Here is a 24,308-nt window from a genome sequence, read left to right as displayed (position 1 = left end):
GGTCAGTCTGAACTAGCTGCTACTTCCTTGATGGCTCAGGTAGGCTATACACCCTCTGGCACACCCCTGTTTTGAGGACTACCACATTAAGACTGTATATCAGCTAAGGCAATAAAGATCCTATTTGAGTTGGTTGAAATTTGACGACAATTTTCTCAAAGGAGATGATGCAGGAACAAAGAAAGAAGTCTAGGAGAGGAAATCATCGACTTCATTATGCTGGCAGCTTGTTACAACGTAAAACGGGCAAGCGGTCAATTTTTATTTTTGTCCCAGGTCATGCACGCCATCCATTCAGTGAAGATTTTCCAGTGCCACTCTGTTTTGCTGTTTCTGTCTCTGGAAGAGACACAAGGCAGTGTCTAATCATGGCAGTGGAGGAAACAGACAACTGTACTTTCATGCCTCACAAAGAAACTGACGACTTAGGATTTGGGCCTGATGAACCCCGCTTTTATGTGCTTTTTAATCACTGTGCTCTATGAATAATATGGAAAAGCTATGATATAACATTTCAGAAGACATTGTGTATGCATTGTTGACTGGTTGGCTCTTGCAGTGAAAGTGGTTTTAGGAGTAATGTTTCATATGATAGTTTAGTGGTACCTTCTGGAAAGCAGAGAGTATAAATCACTCTTATTTGTCATCCTATTATAGACTTAAACTGATCATGATAGTTGATATATGCAGTACAAAGCTTCTAATGAATATTTCACACGATGCTAATTAATGATGCTAACAGAAGACAAATTTGTGTGAAAACAACAGAATTCTTTTATTGTCCCCATTAGCTTAAAATTTATCAGCATACAGCAGTATAAACACAAAACTTTAATACTGAAGGGATTAACCTCAATTTATCTAAGGATAATTTTCTGTGGTTGGCTCAGAGCACTCTCTGCTTGAAGTACTAAAGCTCACATTGGTACCTCATTAAATCTTCATTTCAACTGAGATGGCTGAAGAAAAGCTTCCTAACAAATGTACCCCTGAAGTCTCCAGAAGACTCTACAGGTCTATATTCCAGGGCAAAACTTTGTAGTTAGGGCCTACCTCTTTTTTTTTTTTCCCCCCAGCTTGTTCATTGCTAAACCGTTTAGATATCTTCCAAAATCTTAGATCTTCTACAACAACAATGATAAGGGCAATTTCAAAAGCATTAGTGATCATACATGTCAACTTCCTTTTATACGGTGACTTGAAAAGTAATAGAACAATACCAGTTTGTGCTTTTAGAGGTTTTTTTTTCTGCACTATCCTACCTATTCACAACAGGGTGATTATGAAATAAATGCAAGGATTTATCTTCTAGCTCACAAGTATTATCTGAGCTTCACAAGGACTTCACTAAGAAAATGCTACCATAATGCTGATAATTTTGTAAAACTCGTACCAAGTTTAATAGTTTATGTGCTTTATTTTTACTTTCTTCCTAATAAACTTCTTCTTAATAATAAGTGAAAAAAAAGCCAGACATTAAGAATAATAATAAAGACCATGTAAATGTTATTCTAGGGAATTTTTTCTTTTTGCTCCTACAGGGTTGGTTTTATTCTTATCAAGGTCACAGCTGGCATTTTTATCAACAAGGAAAAAAAAGTGTATTTTGTCTCTTCCATGACTGACAACTTCAAAGAAATTCACAATATATTCACAGATGGGTCTTTAATACTGTAAGTACTTCAAAAGCCAGAGGAGGAGATAATGCAAATGGCACAGAACTGGAAAAATAATTTGTGTTAAAATTTTGGCCCCTCATTTCCTAAAGCCATGGATTTGTGGAGCTTCAGTGTGACCTTTCTGTGACAGGAAAACCATGAGTTGGGTTTTTCCCAGTTACTTCTTAGAATAACATTTTTTCTTTAGACCTGTAAGTTTAACTAGAAAAAGTAGGATCTTTTATTAGGGCAGTATACCTGAAAAAAATTGTCCCCGTTTCAAGTACATGAAGATATATTGCCATTTTTAGAACAGAGAATTGTGATTCAACTTCAGTGGGAGCCAGAGCAGTAACTAAGATGCACTTGGAAAGCTGGATCTTCCACTCACACTTTTAAAAATAAGAGTGCCAACAGAATTTGGCATATGCTAACAACTATGTTGTTAAAAAGAATATATTTTTCTATCTGCTGGCTATCACTACAGGTACAAATTCCACAGAAATTATATTACACACCTTTGCAAACACATTTGGATGATGCAAGATGTTTTATATCATAAGTTACAAACTGAATTTCACTTTGTGATTCATCTGGAAAATTTCAAGCTCGGGGAAAAGTTAAATTTTACTCTAATAATGTTCTAAACATGAGGTTTTGTTAGTATAATGATTGTAAAGCTCAGATCATGTGACAACTGAAATAAAATACACTCTTACCTAAGCCAGTTTGCTTGACTTTAGGGAAAAATATAGAGTCTGTGTGTGCTGACTCCTTTATAAAAAGTCTCCAGGTCATTATTACTGAAGCTCAGGAAACTGTGTGATTCATCATATGCAAGTATTTTTCTACAAAGGTCGCAAGGAAAAATATTGTGGACTTTTTATCTGAACTTGGCCCAAAAGCTGATCTAGGCCTGGACCTATTTTTCTGTAACTGCATTCATGATGGCAGGCATTTAGTGTGAGTATGTTATCAGGTAAGCACTTTTCACAGGCTATCCTTTTTCCTACTGCTACAAACAACAGTATAGTCTGGTGTGTGTTTTTCAAATCAAATAAAAAAAAAATCAAGTCAGAATAGAAAAAAGGACAACTATGCCGAACTGTGCTCATGAACTGTAATTTTTAATGACCACAAAACCTAGAATTGGTAGAGGGTATAAAATACAACATTAAATACTTCTTCCTTGCTGGTTTTCACTTCATGTCTGAAAATGAAAACTGTTTGGAAAGATAAATAAAGAATGTTCATACGTGGGACCTGGTGGACATAAAGATGTTTCTCATTTGCAACTACATTTTTCTTGGGTGAGCTTAGGATTTCCTGTACTATAAAAAAGAACATCATAAATTGCAGCCTAGACTTCACAATGCACATAGATGTCTGAAGTCTAAGACGGACGTGAGATCTTAAAAAAGGATTTTAAAATGCAGCTTTTCTGCTCAGAGCCTAAAGTCCATTTCCTGCTCACCAGCCATCTTCCAGAATCAAAGCAAAAACCTCAGTACTCTAATCATGTAGCAGACATTATTATGTCTGATTCCAGTGATTGCACAGATATGAAAGTATAGTATAATACCAGTCTTCAACAACTGTAATAGAAGATAGATGGTTGTATTTTAAACACAATTTGAGTAAGCAGTCAGATGAAAAGATTAGCTTCCTGCTAACAACAGCTGTCAATAACATCTGTCTCAACAGTAACAACAGTGTTCTGCTTGCATGACCAACAGGTCTCTAAAGGCTTTGTTTATACAGCTGCCTACTTGCTGATAAAGACTACACTTGTATTATGGAGCCTATCTTTCCTTCACTTGTAATTTTTCATAGAGATTTGGCTGGATGCGCCTGTGTTTGTCACCAACCCCCGACTGACATGGCTACTATCACCTTGATTGTATAGCAGGCAGATCACTCCAGAAAAGGTAAACATAGAGTTCAGGGTAAACAATACAAACCAAAACTAAATCACTGTGAATAACCAAAGGCATTAATATCCTCTGAAAAGTAGTTAAGAGGGCGTTTTCTTACTCTTTCTTTTCTACTTCCTAGAAGTTAGATGTATTTTAAGCAGGAAATGTAATCTTTCGCAGTGTACCAGAGGGAAGGTCTGTGCATTTAGTCTTTGTGATGGACAACAGGATGTCAAATCTAGTAAGAGTGTCCTGAATAATCTTATCTTTGAAAAATGAGCATATACTTACAGGAATCTATATTAGCACTATGAATTAATACCCTATGGCATAATCTTGATATATAATATTGCTTTCTTCCTCAACTTACTCCTGTAACTGATTTATAATCCACCTCTGCTAGAGGTTCACACAATTCCCTATCAGAATTAGAAACATCTTAAGGACACACACAGTTTTGCACAGACAAACATGGCTTTGCGCATTGTTTGCTTTTATTTTTATCAATTTTGTGCTTGTATAAAACACGACAGCTTGCAGTCTAAGCCTAGTCCATAACAAATATTATAGCAGTGTTCCTCCTTTTATGCAGTTGTCTCTCTTATGGCCTCCAGCTACCTTCTAGCTCCTATGGTCTACAGCACAGCTTACTCCCAGGTATAATTCAACAGGCTGTGTGGCTGCAGACAGGGTTTGGTATAGTTGGGCTTAAATGCAACAATTATCAATGCCAGAGTGTGAGATGCAAATCAGCTGATATTGGCTTGAATTATACATAGTGACCAGCCACACTGTATACTGCTTAAATTTGTCATTTGCTCAAGTGTGGTTGTAAAACATGTTTATAACCGCTGCACTGACATAGATTTAGTATTATTTGACTGCTCACTGGAAACACCCTAGCAAAGGCAAATGAATTATTGTTAGGGCTGATGAAAAGATGACCTCACAGGCATTAGGAAGTTCCCTCAATTATCTTTACAGATATTTACAATAGATAGGATCCATCCCTAGCCTGCTTTAATATTCTTGACTTTGTGGTAGATTTAGAAGGTCATTATTCCTGCAGGTCACATCTCTCCCTTGGAGTGGAGGATTACCTGTGAAAATGTCCCAGAAGAAGAGAGATAGATTAATATATCTAAGGAAACAGCCATCTGAGGCATTTAATGGCTGTTCAGTTGTTCACATACAGTGAGCGGTCATAACTGACATAGCAGGGATGAAACCATGGTCTCAACTCCTCCTTATCTTTTCTGTTCACTCAGATTGCCTTCAATACAAACAGTGGTGGGATGGGAAGTAAAGCATCTATGTGCAGAGGCTGCAGTGGGGACTGGCCGTTATGAGTAAGAGAAGGAGCAGAGCTCCCTGCCTTCTCTCCCTCCTCTGCATCTGCTTTAGAGCCATGTACAATCTATTCCTTATGCTGAATACAAATCCAGAAGACACAAAGACAATGATGCCATAAAAATCTAGGAGGAATCAGCTTGCAGTAAGTCAGGAAGACAGGACTGACTTTTTTCCAGGAAGAAGTAACACTTAGGAGATTGGGTTCCTCATATGTCTAAAGGAAACTTATGTCTAAAGCTGGTGAAGTAAGAGCTGGATGAGCAGACAATGAGTTGGACTGAAAACTGGCTGAACAGTCAGGCCCAGAGGGTGGTGATCAGTAGCATGAAGTCTAGTTGGAGGCCAGTAACTAGCAGTATACCCCAGGGGTCAACACCGGGTCCAATCTTGTTTAACATCTTCATTAATGATCTGGATGATGGGGCAGAGTGTACCCTCAGGAAGTTTGCTGATGACACAGAACTGGGAGGAGTGGCTGGTGCACCAGAGGGTCATGCTGCCCTTCAGAGGGACCTCAGTGGGCTGGAGAAATGGGCTGACAGGAACCTCATGAAGTTCAACAAGGAGAAGTGCAAGGCCCTGCACCTGGAACCAATATATGCTGGGGGCACCCAGCTGGAAAGCAGCTTTGCAGAAAAGGACCCGGAGGTCCTAGAGGACCATTACCACATTGGTCCTAGGAGACCATGACTTCAACCAATTTGAACATGAGCCAGCGATTTGCCCTGGCGGCAGAGAAGGCTAATGTTATTCTGGGGGGCACTAGGCAGGGTATTGCCAGAAGGTTAGAGGAGATGATCCTTCCCCTCTGCTCAGTGCTTGTGAGACATGCCTGGGTTCTGTGTCCAAGTCTGGGCTCGCCAGTACAAGAGAGACACGGACATATTGGATACAGACCAGCAAGGGTGATGAAGATGATGAAGGGACTGGAGCATCTCTCCTATGAGGAAAGGCTGAGAGAGCTGGGACTCTTCAGCGTGGAGAAGGGAAGGCTCACAGGGGACCTTATCAATGTATACAAATATCTGAAGGGAGAGCGTAAAGAAGACAGAGCCAGGCTCTTTTCAGTGGTGCCAAGTGACAGGACCAGAAGCAATGGGCACAATCTGAAACACAGGAGGTTCCATCTGAAACACTTCTTTACTATGAGGGTGACTGAACCCTGGCACAGGGTGCCCAGATAGGTTGTGGAGTCTGCCTCCTTGGAAGTCTTCAAAAGCCATCTGGACATGGTCCTGGGCAACCAGATCTAGGTGGCCCTGCTTGAGCAGAGGGGTTGGACAAAGTGACCTCCAGAGGTCCCTTGCAACCTCAACCATTCTGTGATTCTGTGAAAAAAACAAGCAGGTACTTTGTTCAGTTTACAATCTGTCCCTGTAAACTGGAAATGGGAAATACATGCTCTGGCAATTGGGAAAAAACACATGTTGAGCTCAGCTGAAAAACTGGAAAAAATTTAATATAAAAGTTAATGAAAGGTGAAAAAAGTGTAATGATATTCCTGAAAGACAACCACCCCAGTATTTCCTATAGTCAAACTAAAAGGGTCTCAAACAAAACCAGTATGCAGGAACAAGACTGGTCAGCCTTACCTCAGTGCCCAGTAGGATCATGGAATAGATTATCCTGGAAGTTATGTTGAAGTATATGGAATACAGGCAGGTGATAAAGCCAAGATGTCTTCACCTAGGGCAAATCGTGCCTGACTTATCTAGTGGCCTTCTACAACGGAGTGACTGCATCAGTGGAAAAGGGAAGAGCAACTGATGTCATCTACCCGGATTTCTGCATGGTCCCCCCCAACTTTCTTACCTCTAAATTTGAGAGACATGGATTTGATGGATGGACTGTTAGTTCCGTAAGGAACTAGCTGGATGGCCGCATCTAAAGAGTTACAGTGAATGGCTCAATGTCCAACTGGACACCAGTAACGAGTGCTGTTCCTCAAGGGTAAGTACGGGGACCAATACTATTTAATATCTTCATTAATGACTTAGATAGTGGGACTGAGTGCACTCTCAGCTAGTTTGCAGACAACACTAAGCTGAATGGTGTAGTTGACTCACTTGAGGGAAGGGATGCCATCCAGAGGGACCCTGACAGGCTTGAGGGGTGGGCCCATGTGAACCTCATGAAGTTCAAAAGGCCAAGTGCAAGGTCCTGCACCTGGGTCGGGGCAACCCCAAAGATCTGTACAGACTGGGGGTTGAATGGATTGGAAAGCAGCCTTCCAGGGAAGGACTTGGGCATATTGGTGGATGAAAAATTGGACATGAGCCCTTGCAGCCCAATGTGCCCTTGCAGCCCAGAAGGCCAACTGTATCCTAGGCTGCATCAAAAGAAGCGTGGCCAGCAGGTCGAGGGAGGCGATTCTGCCCCTCTACTCTGCTCTGGTGAGACCCCCCTGGAGTACTGCATCCAGCTCTGGAGTCCCCAGTACAAGAAAGACATGGACCTGTTAGAGCAGGTCTGAGGAAGGCCACGAAAATGATCAGAAGGCTGGAATACTTCTCCTATGAGGACAGGCTGAGAGAGTTGGGGTTGTTTAGCCTGGAGAAGAGAAGGCTCCAGGGAGACCTTATTGTGGCCTTTCAACACTTAAAGGGGGGTTATAAGAAAGGTGGAGAGACTTTTTAGTAGGGTCTGTAGCAGTAGGACAAGGGGTAATAGTTTTAAACTAAAGGAGGGTAGATTCAGACTAGATATAAGGAAGACATTTTTTATGATGAGAGTGGTGAAACACTGGACCACATTGCCCAGAGAAGTTGTGGAGGCCCCATCCCTGGAAATGTTCAAGGTCCGGTTGGACGGGGCTCTGAGCAACCTCATCTAGTGGAAGGTGTCCCTGCCCATGGCAGGGGGGTTGGACTACATGATCTTTGAAGGTCCCTTCCAAACCAAACCTTTCTATGATTCTAAGATGCAAACCTGATCTTTATACTCCCTGCACATGCAACTCCAAGTAATTTGCTCCGAAGGTTTTAAAAAATCAGCTTCTCATTTATTTTTATGGAAGTCTAAGAAAACTGGCCATTTACTATAAACTGTTAGTAAGAGATTGTTATATATAACATATAAAACATGTACATCCTACTTTTTTATCTTTAATCTGTTATTAGTATTTAATATTCTCTGTACCAAAACCAAAACCACTACTATTTCACACATGTAGTATGTAAGAAGTAGTCTTTTCCCATAGCAATTACGAATTGGAATTTTTTAACCTCTCTTAAAAGCCATAGTCCACTGTATATTTATGGTATGGATTTTAAATGAAATCAAATGGGTTATTATTTGATAGTTTGAAAAAACTGTCTTGAATATAAACCTGCAAAGGCTTATTAACTTGAGTTATCCTGATTTAGATAGATTCCCAGGGTGCAACTCATTAGAGTAAAGCAGGATTCAACCCCTTCATCAAGTGTGCTCTTCTTTGTGACTCTCCTTCTTGAATCAGGTTGACTCAGTAAAAATGATCACAGGATTTTTAATACTACCACTGCCCTGACATTACATATTATAAAGCTATGACTCAATGATCATACTTAATAAGAAAGATATACCTACAAGCAGCTTTTAAAGTTGATAAAGTATGAATGTGCATTTTAGGTATGCAGCAAACACATGGAAAATGCCTTTGCTATTAGCACACTGCTAATTTTATTAAGGTTTTTATAATGTATTATTTTATGTAAGAAACTTACTAAGAGAATTTACCATATATTTTTAAAAATGCACTAGATCTTTATGCTTACTACATAAATCTACAGTACATACAAAGGACTGAGGTTCTCCCTGCAGCTTATTTAGTCTATTTAAAGTTTAAAAAGAAAAATTAGTTAAAAGAAATTGGCCTATACAATGGAGTCTGGACAACGCTTTTAAGTAACTAACATTTTATTATATCCATATAACAAGGATTTTATTGAAATTCAATCAAAAGATGCTGGCCTCAGCCCCATAAAGGGATCGCACTGAACAGAAGTCTGCTATTAGAGTACATAGGAAATGGCCTGTTCTGCCACTGAAACCAGTTTGCACTGTACCTGACCTCTCTGCAATAGCCTTTGCCATTTAGGGTAATTCCTTGTGAACCTTCAGAACCGAGACTTTGTACAATATCAGATTTAAGCTGACCTTTTCATTTCAGGCAGAAATAATTCAAATGTATTGTCATCATTAATGTAAAGCAGAATTCATGGTACAATTCTGAGAATTAGGTAGCGGTTTGACTTTTATTGTAGGCTTTTTAAAATTTGAAATCTTTAGCTAAATGTTTGCTTTAATATTGGTAGTGTGGGTTGTTTGGTTTTTTAAATATAAATCTATGCATGTAAACTCATCCTTAAGTACATTTCCTAAAACTAGAACAGGAAAATACAATTTTGTTTGGCAACTGGACAATTTCAGGGGCAGGGAAAGAAAATGATAGAAGTAACTTCTACAAATTTGGTTTATAACACTTGTAAAATGTGGACGTTGGTTGTCTGTAGAGACAGTTGCGGAATATGTCTATTGGGAGGGTTTTTAATTGCATGAGTCGCATTACTGAAAGTTAAGTGATATGTTAGGGAGCTGTATTGCTGCTCTTGATAGTTTTCTGTTTTGTAATTTATGTGTTGAAATGTTTTGAATGTATAGCACTGGTGGCCAGGGCCCCAGGTAGGTGGCCCTAAAGCACAATTTTCTTCACTTGAAGTCAAAACAAGTAACTACTACTGCAAGATCTATGTGGAAGATAAAATAGTAAACTACACTAGCTAAATAAAAGTAATAAAAATAGAAAATCTCTTCCGTGAATGTTGTGTTTATCCCAACACACTGCTGAGGCAAACTGGTCAGCTTTTATGGTCTCTCAAACATACACTGCTCAGAGGGTACGTGTTAGAGCTCTGTCTTTTAGCAATGATGAGTTGTTTTTTCTCAGCAGTTTACAAAATTCTTTTTCAACTTTCTTGGTTTCTGGGTATAAATACTGTGATTGGAAAGTAGACACATTTACAACACGCAACCCAGATACCTTCTAATTACTATCTAGGACTCAACTCAACAAGGGTGATCTGCTTTTTCATGTCCCGTGCTGGCTTCCATCCACCACAGACACCTAACACTCTCACAGAGCACCATAAAGGTCTCCTAGTGTTGCACGGCAATGGGGGTTTCCTTTCCCTTCCTTTGCCCAATGCAGGAGGCCAGTTGGAAAGATGGTTAGAACTTACTTTTAAGTGATACTTTAGGCTTCATTTCAAAGAATGTATAAAGTTGGACAGGAATTTAATTTCTCACATAATAAAAAAAATGTTATTTGAAGAGGATGTTTTCTGAGGTCCTGCTCAGTTTTCAGCAACTTAGCTCTGAGTAATACACAGGGAAGTAGTAGGAATGCTGCCTAACATGAGGGACACTAAAGACTTGCTCCTTCACTTCTGCATATGAGATGAACATCATTATACATAAAAGTTATCCCATTAAAACAGAAGGAACTACTCACATACATGCATTAAAAACATATGCGCAAGTCTTTGCAGGATTAAAAAAGGCAGGAAGCAACAGGTTGGGGCAACAGACACCAGATGGGTGGAAGGAAGAATAAAGTGATAGGAAGACATGGTTATATGGGAGGTTGCATATGCAACTTACAAGTTTGAAGGCATTTGAAAGCCTGATTTTAAAGTTTGACCTTGTTTTAAATAAATGTGATGCTTGTCATGTAACAGCTGTTCCTGAAGCATCTGCAGCTCCAGTGCTCATGATCGATAACTCACACTAACTTTAAATCATGACGAGAGCACTAACACAACATTTTGGATCACATAATTGCTAATTTTTTACAGAACAGTGTTTAGCATAGTTCCTAAGGTGGTCAGATATCTATCTTGCTTCGCCGAACACACTGGGGTACACCTTGCATAACTAGCAGGCAGGCGGCTGATGATGTTGTACTGGGGAACCAGTACTGAGCTTAAAATTCTGCTGGTCCTCGTTAAAACAGTATATAGCTTAGTTGAGTCACTGGCAAGAGAAAGAGTGAGAAAGATAAGAACTTGCATGCGAATTTGAGTGAATGGAGAGTAATTATACAGGCAATGTAATAACCCCTGTAAATGATGCCTTCCCAGTAATGTCCAGCTGTCACTAAGAGTTGCATTTTGAAGAAGTGAACTCAGGAACCCTGAAGAAAGAGGAACAAAATTTTATAGCTGTAAATTACCCTTTTGTGTACAGGCAAGAAAGCTAACACACTGACCTATTATTCCTCTTGTTTTGAAAATTCCTTTAAAAAAACCCAAACCACCACATTAAAAACACTTCTTGTGAAGATGTATCACTCTACTGTCAGTAGAACAACTGCACTTGAGTCATGTAAAAATGACGTACTCCTTTTGAAGAAAGGGAAACATGATGTTGTGCTAGCAAATACATGTAATTTCTACCATACTGTGTAAAAGAGAATATTCCTACTTGCAAAATAAATATGCAGATTGTTAAATTGGAATCATATTCAGAACATGATGAATAGCAGGTTTGAACATTTAATTTGCTACAAAAAATACTGAGTATTTACTATTGGATCAAAAGAAAAAGAAATAAAAAAAATTATAACAATGGTTTAATTTCACAACAGTTCTTACTAGCAAAACTTTTGTAAGCCTTTGTGAAATGAAGCCAGATTAGTTGCTGCGATTCCAGTACTTTGTAAGGCTTTAGTCATACAGATGAACAGTGACCATCACCACAGCTGGGAAAAGCTGCCAGAAGGCTGACCCTAAAAATAGGAAGAAAGAAAATAACCCAAACCCTCTAAATATCAGCCAGTTATTTTCTTTATTCAAGCAAATCTCCAAATGATCAGAAATCGTGGCAGGATCCGTAGTGAACTGCTCACCTGATGGCTTCTCAATACGATGTCTCACTCTTGTGAATATTCCACCATAAATTTAAAATGAATTCCCAAGGGATACAGAAAGGTACACTGATGAGTATTCTGCCATGGGAAAGGCACATCACAGCGGAGCTAATTTTATCCTCTGCGACTGCAAACCCCATGTCTTCCAATAAATTGCTGAGGAGGTGGAGTTTCTCTGCATACTTTTCTCCCTGGCACAGAGACTTGTCCTCAGTTTATATTACCATTATGCTATTTGTTCTTTTATGTGTCAGCAAACTCAGTTACCTTGTACTTACATCAACACCCTGGAAACACAGTTTTTGTCTCAGATGACAAGACTCTTGAAAAGGAGGCCTGTGTTTTCCTTCAGCCTAACAGTATGAAAATAATTGTCTTGGTTTCTTACTGCCACCACAGAGCACAGACCAGCTGAGAGTCAGCACTTCCCTGGGAAAAGACACCGAAGTCTAGCAGACAGCAAGCTCAGTCGCAATAGTATGGTGTTCCAGCAGCGGAACTCTAATTTGTTTGGTTTAAGGAGGGAAGGAAGGGGGGAGGTAGATTTATTTTCAATCGTCAGGAGGATTTTTTCTTTTCATAGATGAAAGGGCGAAAAGAAAAAGAAATCCCAGGGATGTGTGTCACTGCAGTACTGATGCCCTACATAAACCCCTCGTTTCCCAGGAGCGCTAATGCAGGCACCAGATCATTTTGCCGCTTCGTGCGGAGGAGGAACCCTGACCCTCCGCCCCGCCGTCAGCGAGCAGCCCCTACCGCAGGCTCGGGGCTTGCTCGGACAGAGCAGACGGGGAGCAAACTCCTGCGGTGAGACTGGACGGTTCCTCCCTGCCAGAGGACACGAACCCATAGCCGGCTTCGTCTGTGTACGCTTCGCCAGAGCAAACTTAGTTGCCGAAGCGCACCCGGGAGCTGCGCCTCGGCGGGGCCAGGAGGGGACCGGCGGGGCGCGCCGGGGGTCGCCGCTTGCCGGCCGCAGGAGCGGGCAGGCGGCGGCCAGAGGGGTGCCCGCCCGAGGGCTGGCCGGCAGCGGGCGGCGGCAGGGGCAGCCCGGCTATCTGGAGCTGGCAGATGGCCCCACGCCCGGGGGTCTCCCGGGGAGGAGCCGTCCCGCCCCGCTCCCGCAGCCCGCCCGCCCGCCTTGGCCGGGTGTCAGGCGAGGAGCAGTTGCGAGGTCCGAGAAAAGCCCCTTACCTGTTGATTTTCAGGGCGAACGCCCTCCTGTCTGCGGCGGGTAAAGTCGCCATGCGGGAGAGCAGCCGCGGGTGTCGGTTGCCGGCGAGGACCGACGCCGGCTGTACGCACGAAGGGCGGCTTTATTTAATTTATTTATTTTTCTTAATTGCATGCTCCGGGCTAAAAACCCGACGGTCTTCTGACAGTTCTGGGTGGCAACTTCCGCATTTCACCTTCCTCACCCAAATCGCCCGGAGTGGGAGGGATCTGCCCCTCTGCACAGCTGGCTTCTCACCCCCGCCGGCGTCTGCCCCTCCGGCCGGCAGCGCCCAGCCCCGGCACACCGGGCGCGCTGCGCCTCTCCCCGGTGGCTCCCACGGGCTCCCCGCCGCGGCGATAGAGCACCCGGGCACTGGGAGGGGGCAGGCATTTCGCCTCCCTGTTTAACACAGGCGATACCCGAACCGCCCGTGGATATTTTGGAGGAATCCGGAGGGAGGCAGCGGGGAAGGCAGGCACTTAGGCAAGCGAGTAAGGAGGGAAGGCGCCTCGTACCCGTGAAGGCGCACAGCTGCGAGCATCCTTGTGCACCCGCCCGACCCCTTTTCTTTTGGAAACCGCGGTGCGAGTGTCAGACACCCCCGCCCGGGGGACGAGCGCTGCTCGGCAGGGGCGGGCGAGGAGGCAGCGGGCACCGCTGGGCGCCGCTGGGCACCGCTGGGCGCCGCTGGGCGCCAGGCCGGCCCCGCCGATCCAGCCCGTCCTTCCCCGGTGTAGCAAGCGCGGCCGCCGGGCAGGGCCGGGCAGGGCCGGGCAGGGCCGGGCAGGGCAGGCCCCGGCAGGGCTGCGCAGGGCAGGGCAGGGCAGGGCAGAGCGGCGCCCACCGCCCTTCAGGCAGAGGAAATAGCCGGGGTCCTTCCTTCGTCCCCGCTGGCAGAGGGATGGAGCTGTTCGGGCAGGTGGAGACAGTAAGGTGCAAGAAGTAAATAGATGCCAGCTCTTTACCTGGGATGATATTTTGCCATCACACTCGTGCACCCAGGATACATGTTTCTCCTACCCCTAAACTACTGGAGTGTGTAAGGAAAACTCACACATACCAACACCAGATACCAGCTCATCTTGGCACAAAGTGGGCACCACTGCTGTTCTCTTCACCTGCACTTACAGCTCAACTTTTTTAAAAGGCCATTTTTAGGGAGTATCTTGTGGTTGTGTTACAAAGGGATGCTTCCTGACTGGTAGTTTTCTCTCAGCCTTGGTGCAGATTTCACTGCTTCTGCAGATAAGCAGAACTCCACCTTCATTTGAAAGGGGAAACAGAAGCTGAACATGGTTTCTACAGATAAATGCTGGGGTAGCAGAGGCAATTCAGTTTTAGGTTGTCCTGTTTTTATTAAATCCATGCCTCGGTGGCCACAACATTAGGATTCACCTGTCGAAAGGCAGTCATAGCTTATCTCTCCATTCCCAGTGAGCTGGGAGGTATCTGGAGGGTATCTGGAGGAAAACAGTGTGATTTGAGGCAGGGAATGGAAGATTGTCAAACACGGAAGGCCTAAAGTTGTGCTGCTAGCAATTATCCCTTACTCTGCAGGATTCACCATTCTCTAGAGCACTGTTAAGTATGGGTGGTCTCATATATGAGTGTTAACCCCTATGGCCTTTGAAGAGCACTGGCTGTGTGCTGTTAGGGAAGTGCAGAAAGGCTGAAGAAGTGAAAGATTTAACAAAAAATGGAAGTAAAAAAGAAGAGTTGAAAATGGAAACAAATACAGATAACTTTTGGGGGAAAAAACCCACAAGGATCTACAGCAGAATAAGATCTCAGGTACGAGTCTGAAAACCTCAGAAAGAAAATATTAAAATCTACTATTAATAGAATGGTATTGACTAACAAACATTTGCTTTGGGAAGAATAAATTAGACACTTTATTGCATGTGACTTACCCACCACACCCATCCTTTCTTTATGTTGCCGGGATAAAGCTAAGGCTGCTTACCTATGTGTAATTTGAACTTAAATATCACTTAGTTACAAATCACTGATACATAGCTATGATCTGGCATGTGTGTCAGTGACAAGAAAACTCTTGAGTGTCACAGATACTGGCCAATGCAAGATACTGGCCGATCAAAGGTGGCTTCACGCCACCATTCTTCTTGTCTGCACTTGCACGTGTCTGTTGAGAAATGGTCACTGCCTTCACAACTCTCTTCAGTGCACAACCTGTCTGCAGTTTTAATAGATGTGTTACTGCTCCACAAGAAACTCAAAGCGTGCCACCTGCCTCCTGACAGGCTGCTGCAATCACATTGTGTCAACAGTGGAAAGAAACAAGAAAAATGTAACCTCTTTTTCATTTTAGTAGACCATGTAATTTAAATGGACACATCCATTTTTGAGAGCTTAATCTGAGACACCCAATGTTTGATTTTTTCCTGGATCAATGGTATGCATTTCTTACCTACTTGGAGTCGAGGGCCTCAGCATCGTTGAAAGCTATGCATCCAAAATGCAGCTGAAATATTTATTTTAACATCTTGGCCTTTCTAGTATACTTAGTCTCTTACAGGAAATTGGTGGAGAGAGGAACTGCTTCTCTCCTATTTGCTTTTCAGAATTTTAGTTTAGAGATTAATATAAACCATGCTCTCCTTAAGACATCATGAAATAGCCATGAAATAAACATCAGTTTGTCAATTTTCTATGCTGTCTAGATCACTGCAGGACAGGCAAGAAACACTTCTTATCTACTCTCTGCACATGTTGAGGTGGGCTCTCTCAGTTCCACCTCATTCTGTCTCCTGTATAAAAGAAGGGAAATCTGAGGAAAAAATGTTCCGCAGTTCTCCACTAGTACAGTAGGTCCTTGCTATCATGTGATATTGCTTTCTCATAGCTTAACCATGCATTATAGATAACCTGACACTAGAAGAGCTGCTCATTGACAGTAGAAAGTCAGGTCTTTTCTGTTTCTCAAACTACTGCTTTTGAAAACCACAACCATCCTTTTCGTTGTTTAATTTCAAAAGCTTCCATGAAGTGCTATGCCTCTGTTTCTAGCAACTTACAAGCTAAGGAGGAGAAAAGTCAGCAATGAAAAAAAAAGCAGGTCACTCCATCAACCATTCTGTACGTTGTCTGGTTGTAGAGACAGTAAGATGACAGTTTTGGTATTAGATAGGTTTCACACCCATCTTTCTGTTCAGGGCAGGTCCCACGAAAGGAATTGGACGTTCTTCCTTTACTGCACTCTGCGGTTAATTGGTTTTGGGGTGTTGTTTTTTGTTTGTTTGTTTAAGAGAGGAAGCTGTTTCTTCTTCTAGCTGTATCTCCAGAACTGCTAACTACTCGAGAAGAAACCACTACCTCATTTTTTATTGAAACTACAAAAAAGAGTCCAGGCTTCATCTTGAAGGAAGTAGGACCTTCCTTGATTGCCAAATCTGGCCACACAAATCGAGCTAGCAGCAATGCAGATAACATCTCAGCCTGCACAAATATACCCATTTATGAATGATACAACTATTTATTTTGCAGTTTCATACATTCTTGGTATGCATGGACAGAAGGATTACTCAAAAATATTTTGTCACATGCAGGAAAAAAATGCCTGAGGAGACACACAAAAGTAAGGCTTCCTGCCTTCCTACTAAAACTGCTAGTATATTCAGCAGATGCAGACCAAACACTTAGATCATTGTAAGTTTTCATCTTTTTGGGTGAACTGAATTATCAGCAGCCTACTTCAGCATATGAGCAGCAAAACTCATCAAATATTCCTTTTCTTCTATTATGTCAGCAATTCCATTGCCTTTTTGGGGGGGAAAAAAAGGAATTTTATCAAGAAAGTTTACATGGTTTTAACTCATTGGAGTACTACCAGATGAGATGTTGGTAAACTATTTTTTAAAACTATCTTATCCAATTAAGTATTGTCAGCAGTACTGCTCCAGCTTATTGTTAAACACTATTGTTTGAATTCCTGCCACAAACCAACCTACCACATACAAGGTCATGGAGTCTAATCACGCCTTTAGAACAAGAAGTAGAACAAGATCTTTCCAGCCAGGAGATTATAAAAATGATATCAATCCAGGTGCCAGTGAAGGCAGCACAAAATCAAAAGTCAAGAAATCAGTGCAACTCAGAACAGACCATGATTTTCCAAACCTAGCTTGCTTGGATGGAAGCAGCTGCTGGTGGGTCTTGTATATGACACAGTAGAAAGCATGCTTACATTCCCCATTTCCTCATCCCCATCCTCTCGTTGCACACACATGCATCCCAAATGGTGGTCCTCATCATTGCTACATCACTTCAGCCCTAGCATCAGCCGTAAAGCTGTGTTTCCCTCTCAACCCACCTGGGCTTCAAATGTTCTCACCATGCTTTGGTCTTCCTCCTGCAACCTGACCTGGAGGTGGTGGGTCCACAGCCGGTTGGTTGCTGTGCCTGGGCAGTCTGAGGAGCTGCAGGCCCAGCCACAAAGAGCAGCTGAGTAGTGGTAACGACAGCACAGCTTGGGCACGGGCTTCTGGGCAGAACAGCTACTGCTGCGCATTGTTTTGAAGTAGTTGGCAAGCTGGGGTTGGGGAAACGCTGGAAGAGACAGTAATCGGCATGTCCATATGCCACCTACCAGGGGATTTTTCTTCTGTTAAGACACACATTTCCAAATACCTTTTTTCTTAAAAGATCAGTCACTTCTTCACCAGCAGTGGTACCCCTGCAAAGAATGCATGGTAGAGTATTAGAACATCATGCCCATCATTAAACACAACTTTGTGGCCCGGAATAGTCATGGATGACAAAGCCCTGCAGAAGCTTTAAGTGTCACATGCTTATTTGTAGAGGATGTACCTTTGATGCTCAACCAGCAACTGAGTTAAGTCCATGGGAGTTTTCTCAATGTCTTTTATAATGGTAACTTTGCATCCTTGGCAAAATACACCAGCAGTATATAACTTCAGTAATGAATAACTGTTATCTGATGACCTCATAAGAATATCTGGAGGTTCACACCAACAGGAAAACTGTGATGATCTCAGTACCTGCCAGCAACACACAATGCCTGTTAATGTTTGCTCATATTCCACCTTCCTACAACATCACTGGCTGGAAAAGTATAATGTAGCCAGTGCAACTAGACACTCTCCCCTTAAAGGAAGCTGACATGCTGTCAAGTTCAGTGCTCTCGCTGGGATGGATCTCGACTGTATCCAATAAAGTCTAAGTGATTTATTCAAGATTGTTTTAAACAAAAAAATGTTATATAAAATTTAGTAGGCTAAGTCTCAGAAAAAGAAGTGTAATTTTCCATTACTCCTGCTGATGTAGGAATAGATTGTCAATGAAATACTGAACCTTCCTTAAAAAAAAAAAAAATCACTCCTAGGTTTAAGTTTCATTTCTGTGTTGGTGAAACAGGAGAAAGGGAACTTAGATCACTTTGCAGCCTTCTGTTTTTTCATAAAACACTTGACTAAAAAAAAAAAAGGCTATGTGAATGCATATCTTCTTTTTCCATTTGTCTGTGCAAATTCTTCTGGAGAAATAAAAGCGTTACTGCCCAGGTCCTCAACAAAGATTTTCTCAAAGAGAAACGTTTCTCTTGTCACCTTCACCGTAAACAGAACTTAAGCAGACACAACAAAGATAAATTTTTCTCTTACTGTCACCATCTTCTTACGTACAGTTAGGCAACTTGCTAGATGATGTATGCTGATATTTAAATCCTGACTGTAAGCCATACCTTTATTCTAATGTTTTCAGTTTCACTAAGTTTCACAGCACAACAGCATATTGAGCACGTAAGTCATAAAAAGCAGCAGTGTTAAAAAGCAGGTGCATGGACTGATGTAATGTTGGTGTTTTTAAAAGATCTTCCTTCTCTTACACGACATGTGAATAATCCGCATTCTTCAATGAAAAATAAAAGTCCTGTTGTCAGGAGAAGCTGTCAATCCAAGTACAGATAAGAAAATAGAGATAGTTTGACATAGAAATAGTTAAACACAGATTACAGGCAAGAAAGAAGTAAATGTACCCAGGGGAGTATGCAAATCATACTAAAGTTATGCCTCTGCTTACCAGCTTATATTTTGAGATATACACGGGCCTGCTCAGCAGCTACTAAGCTGATCACAAAACTGAACTTAATTTCTGTTTCTGCATTGTTTTGCAGGTTAACTATAATTCAAAAAATCTGGCATCACTGTATGAATTTGCAGCAACTCCTTTCTCTGTGACACTGAACTACATTATACTGTACAGGCTAGTAGTACCTTAAAGGAACCTCCTTCTCCAGCAGGCATGATGCTTTAAAGCTGTTATATTCTACATAATATTGAAATGCCAATGATTTTCTTTTCCTGTTGTTTCAATCAGATCATGCTCCCCTTGCTACTGTATCAGGAATCAGTAAGTTGCAATGCTCTTCAGTGCATCCTCTTCCTTCTTTTCATGGCTCTTACAGTCTTCTTCCCCAATTCTCCTCACAGAACAACAGCCTTAAACACTTTCATCCATCATCCAAATCAGTCTGAAGCAAACAGCTTTGCTTACACTGAGATCTTCAGTATTTGGGAAGGGACTAGCTTATTTCAATCGCAGCCACCTAAAGTAATAATTAAATAAGACTTTCTGGTACCCATCAACACTTTACTGCTTTCTGATGTTGTATGTCTGGTCTACAAATATCTTAGAATAAAACACTCCAACTGTGCCACCCAGATTTAGGTTTGCTATGCTCATTTTAGCTGCCACCACAATAAAATATGCAGGTTTTGCATCTATCTTTACAAAGTAGGCTTTATTACACAATTCAGCAGAAAGGCAAAGACAGTTAATACTTACAGCAAAATTATAATGTTTGAATATAAACATTAAAGAAACCTAAAGGAAACTCAGAAACCACAGTATTTGTTTTAGGTACTTTTGTTCAAAAGAAAAATAATGAGCAGTGTCATGTGAACTGATGAAAAGCAGAACAGCTTTAAGAACCAGGACACCTTTTTCTTCCCCAATACCAGATGTCTCACTGACATGTAAATGAAATTTCAGTATTATAAATAGTCTCATTTTTGAAAGACAACTTACAGCCTTTTATATGCTCTGTGATGCTAAGCTGCTAGTTCCCAACACCTTTCTCATTTTTTCTTCCTTTATCCCACCGTTCTCTTGCAGCGAAAATCTTAAAAGTTTTCTTAATCAATCCCTTAATAACAGAACTATGTAAAGTTGAGCAGTCTCAGGACAGCAAAAACATACACCATCGGTCAGGGTTCTAACAGATACAGGTTTGAAATACTGAGCAGGTTTTTCCTTTAAAACAAGATGCATCATACAAGGGTTCAACCTGAGTGGTCGAAACAAGAATTCGAAAAGATGCATTTCCCACGTATAAGTCCTAAAACTCTACAAATCAACAGACTGTATGATTATACCCTATAAGGAATGGATGAGATTTACTGCCTTCCACAGTTAAGGAAACAGAAACTCCACAACTGATTCTTGTCAGCTTCCCTTATTTACTAAAGATACCTAAGCCTTTCACCTTGCTAAACTCAAAAGTTTCCGCTTATGCTGCTGCTGACATTCCATAGAGCTGGCAGAAGATTTATAATGTAGGACAACATGAGTTAGTTTAACTACAACCAAAGCAAAAAACCGCATTTCTCTCACAAACCAAGATTTTAATAATTTGCTTTTGAACTTATTATCTGGACAGTCATGTAGCTGTAGGTATTTCTGTTGGAATAAATATGGTTCTGTCTCCAAGGACAAGGTGAATTAATGAATTATGTAAGTTATTTGATCATTTGTTTTAGACCGGACTTCTACATGCTTGTTATAATCAGAATGACTAAAGTAAAAGCAATTATTTGGAGTGGAATATCATCAAATATCATCAGTATTAAAGGAATGTTTTAAGCTACACAAGCGTAAGATGGTTCAAGGATAAATACTAAGTATATTTACTGCCATACAAGCCAACACACATACAAACAAGATGAAGCCCAACATACTTTATCAGTCTATACTCAAACCTGTGTTACTGGACCTTATATTGAGAGCAGAGAACCACACCTGGGTTTCGAGGAGTATGCATATATAAGTATGCATCAGGCAAATCTCCATGCCTCCCCCAATACTATTACATTTACACCTTTTGACGTGAAGAAACGGAAGATGTATTACCGATTTGCTAAACCTATGGTCCACAAAAAGCTAGGGACTTCACAACACTGTTAAAGTTAATCATAGATATGTCTTATACACGTACCTGCCTCCTCACGGTATCTAACGGAAAACAGAGAAAGCTACCGTTCAACTTGTAGCTTAATTTTATTTGATTATAAATAAAAGACAGCACATCCACCCCGCACAAGGTTTGCTGCCCAGACAGGAACGTCTTCAGCGCGCCCCATGGGTCAGAACCGGCATTTCTCTTCCTGAGACCTGGCTGCGGAGTAGTGGACGGGAGGACCTAGCCCCCTGGAGCCGTGTCTGACGGGACGCACGCCGCCGCTATGACCCACCTCAGGCCGCCCAGCCCCCGGCCGTTAACGGCCGGCTAACAGCCGGCCCGCGCGGCGCGCCCGGCCCCCCGCCACCCTCAGCACCTCAGCGACGCACGGCCGCACGCTCGGCCCGGCCCCACCCCGCCCCGCCCCGCCTTCCCTCCTGCTGCGCCTGCGCGGCAGAGCCCGGCGGGAGGCCGCCGTGAGGGTCAAGGCACATGCGCTAAAGGGAGGTGCTGCCGGCGCGTGGGTGACGTGGCGCATGTCCGCCGTGCTTCTGAGGTGCTGCCGCCCGGCGCCCCGTGACGCGGCCTACGTGACGTGAGGCGGTCGTAGGTGAGTGGCGGCTCGCGCCCGGCCGCAGGGGCTCGGGGAGGCGGGCGGCGGTGGGAGGGGGAGCGCGGGAATGCGGCTGAGGGGAGCGCGGCGCCTTGCGCCCTCCTCGGCTGGCACCTCCGCATCGCCTGCCCGGTGTCCCTCCCTCTTACCTAGCCGGGGCTGGCTAGGCTGCGCCGAGCTGCGGGGGCCCGCGCTGTCATGGAGGACGAAGACTGCCCCGACCTGGTCCCGATAGACGCTGGCGGCGCGGAGGAGACCGGGTCCAGCCCCGGCAGGAAGATCCCCGTGACGATCATCACAGGCTACTTGGGTAAGGAGCGGCCTGCCCCGCTTTCCTGCCAGCGGCGTGCCGCTCTTCCCGGCGGTGAGAAGAGCCGTACGGCAGGCCTGCGGGCTCCCGTTTGTTGGCGTCGGGAAACCCCTGAGTGAGAGGCGGGGCTGCGACGGGGCTCGGGGCTGCGACCGGGCTCTGCGGAGGGCGGCCCGCACACCGGCGGGCGGGCGGAGGGGTGCCCCGGCGCGTCTGACGGCAGCCTCCGTGCCCACGAGTTGGGTGGGTAAGCGAGACCCTGGTGGCGTATCAGAAAGGAGTCCCTAGCGCTGCTCATTCATCGCTTCACGGTGTTTTCAGCCCGGTGTCCTCATGCCGCTCCTAGTACATGCGGTTCCAGTTCGATTTGCAGAACGATTTTCAACAGCTGTGCAAGCTCCTGTTGCTGCTGTTACCACCCCGTTTTCAGGGCCCGATTTGTTCTAGTCATGTTTGACAAATCGCTTTTTGCCACTTAATGTCAGAGTGGCGTAGCGTATTTGCCTCAGTTAAATGCAAACTGAATTGCAGTCTTACAAATGTGAGGTTTGGCTTCCCTCTCTTAAACCAACACAGTTATTTTGAGCTTCAAATATAGTTATATATGGTAAAGATCAGGTTAAATTTAGGGTCACCAACACTGCTCTAAAAGTTGGAACTTTGCCCTGCATCATACTCTCTCAAAAAAACCCTAAGGGCAGAGAAGGAAGATTGTTTTACCAGATTCCCCTAGTTGTGATCTTGTGCATGGGATGAAACTGTTAGTAATGTGGTATTACAGAGGTGGTGAACACCTTGCTTAACAATGCCTCATCTAATGGTAGAGTAGCACATCAGTGACTACTGGATGACAAAAGAACTGGTCAGAAAAAGCATTGGGAGGGGGAAGAATGAGAGCGCCTTTTGTTAAGAGAAACATAAAAATGAGTTTTCTAGGAAAAGACTGCCCAGTTGGTAGGGGACTTGTAAGTTTACCAAGCACTGACACTTAGTGAATGGAAAACTATGGGTCTTTTAAAGCTGAGATTTAATGTGCTGCTAGTTCCATGGGGTCAAATATCTCTACAAATTAATTTTTAGAGTGTTATAATAGAATGCAGGATAGAAGAATGACAACTCATATTTCAGAAGAGATCAGATTTGTCCGAAGTGTGTATGTGCACGACAGTATTTGCTTCTTGATTGAAAATTTAAGCTTTTTTTTCTTAACATTTTAATAGAGATATGATCTGTGTTCTAGGAGCTGGGAAAACAACACTTCTAAATTACATACTGACAGAACAGCATAATAAAAGAATAGCGGTTATTCTGAATGAATTTGGAGAAGGTATGTAAACCTGCAGAAACATTTTTTTAGCTGTAAAATGACAAATGTATACAATTTCTGGAAATTAAGAACATAGTGGTTTAAAATCCATTACTGAAACTATTGACATACCTCATAGCCTTCAGGAGGGCAAAAAGTCTTTTGACTGATGTTCATAAAGTAATGCTATGCATTAGTCTGGTTTGTACATAAATTCAGTCCCTCAGAGTCAAGTAAATGAATATGTCACCCTGTTGGAAGTGCTATACCTCCATTTGTCCTACTCAGTTTCAAGCAAATGGAAATCAAAATAATGTGTTGGTAGATAATATTTTCTTTCCTTTCCCCTCAGCCACTTACAGATCACAAATTATCCTAGACTGAGTAAATGGGGAGATGTGTACTTGGTGTCTGTGGTTCTTTGAACTCTTTGCTTTCCTTCTCAGGATTTTTAACTGTTATGGCTATAATTTCATATCTGTACCATAGTCAACGTTGCTTACAGTTTGCACTGTGTTGGTGGTGGGTTTTTTATTTGTTTGTTTGTTTTCATCGACAAAGATGCATGCCACTTTTCTGGTCATGGAGCCTAAAATAAAATGTATAGACAGAGCCTTTATTTGATATGGAGGTAGAGGCTGACTTCCCTTTCTTTTAGCAAAGTTTGTGGCAGTTATGCTGTACTTTTATCCTCTGGGTTTTGGTCTTTATAGAACCAACTTGACTTTGGCTTTTAAATTTATCATAAAATGGAAAATACTAATTTCTAAAGAACATGTCAGAAACATGGTCTCAGAAGAAAAAAAGTATAATC

The 24,308-nt window shown here is 42.6% G+C and overlaps 2 protein-coding genes across 9 annotated transcripts in view; one reads left to right on the top strand and one right to left on the bottom strand.

Annotated features, from left to right (window-relative positions):
- The window catches only part of DOCK8 (dedicator of cytokinesis 8), a 94,073-nt gene extending 80,909 nt beyond the window's left edge, over positions 1–13,164 (bottom strand). Inside the window, 1 exon segment of the mRNA XM_072858859.1 lies at positions 13,029–13,164. Coding sequence (XP_072714960.1) covers positions 13,029–13,081 — 53 coding nt within the window. The 5' untranslated portion in view covers positions 13,082–13,164.
- An 8,583-nt stretch (positions 13,165–21,747) lies between these two features.
- LOC140650637 (zinc-regulated GTPase metalloprotein activator 1A-like) overlaps positions 21,748–24,308 on the top strand; it is a 28,283-nt gene continuing 25,722 nt past the window's right edge. For 6 of the 8 annotated variants that reach the window (XR_012042105.1, XR_012042103.1, XR_012042104.1 and 3 more), the window contains exons 1-3: positions 21,748–21,875; positions 22,032–22,188; positions 23,429–23,515. Coding sequence is in view for 3 of the 8 variants with exons in the window: in XM_072859236.1 (XP_072715337.1) it covers positions 22,077–22,188; positions 23,429–23,515 (199 nt within the window). In the remaining 5 variants the exon portion in view is untranslated. The remainder of the gene's footprint in view (positions 21,876–22,031; positions 22,189–23,428; positions 23,516–24,308) is intronic. The other 2 variants (XM_072859239.1, XM_072859238.1) reach the window with 2 other exon arrangements.

The sequence above is a fragment of the Ciconia boyciana genome, chromosome 4 (assembly GCF_034638445.1).
Source record: "Ciconia boyciana chromosome 4, ASM3463844v1, whole genome shotgun sequence".
NCBI classification, from domain to species: domain Eukaryota; kingdom Metazoa; phylum Chordata; class Aves; order Ciconiiformes; family Ciconiidae; genus Ciconia; species Ciconia boyciana.
This window is presented reverse-complemented; position numbering and strand designations above follow the sequence as displayed.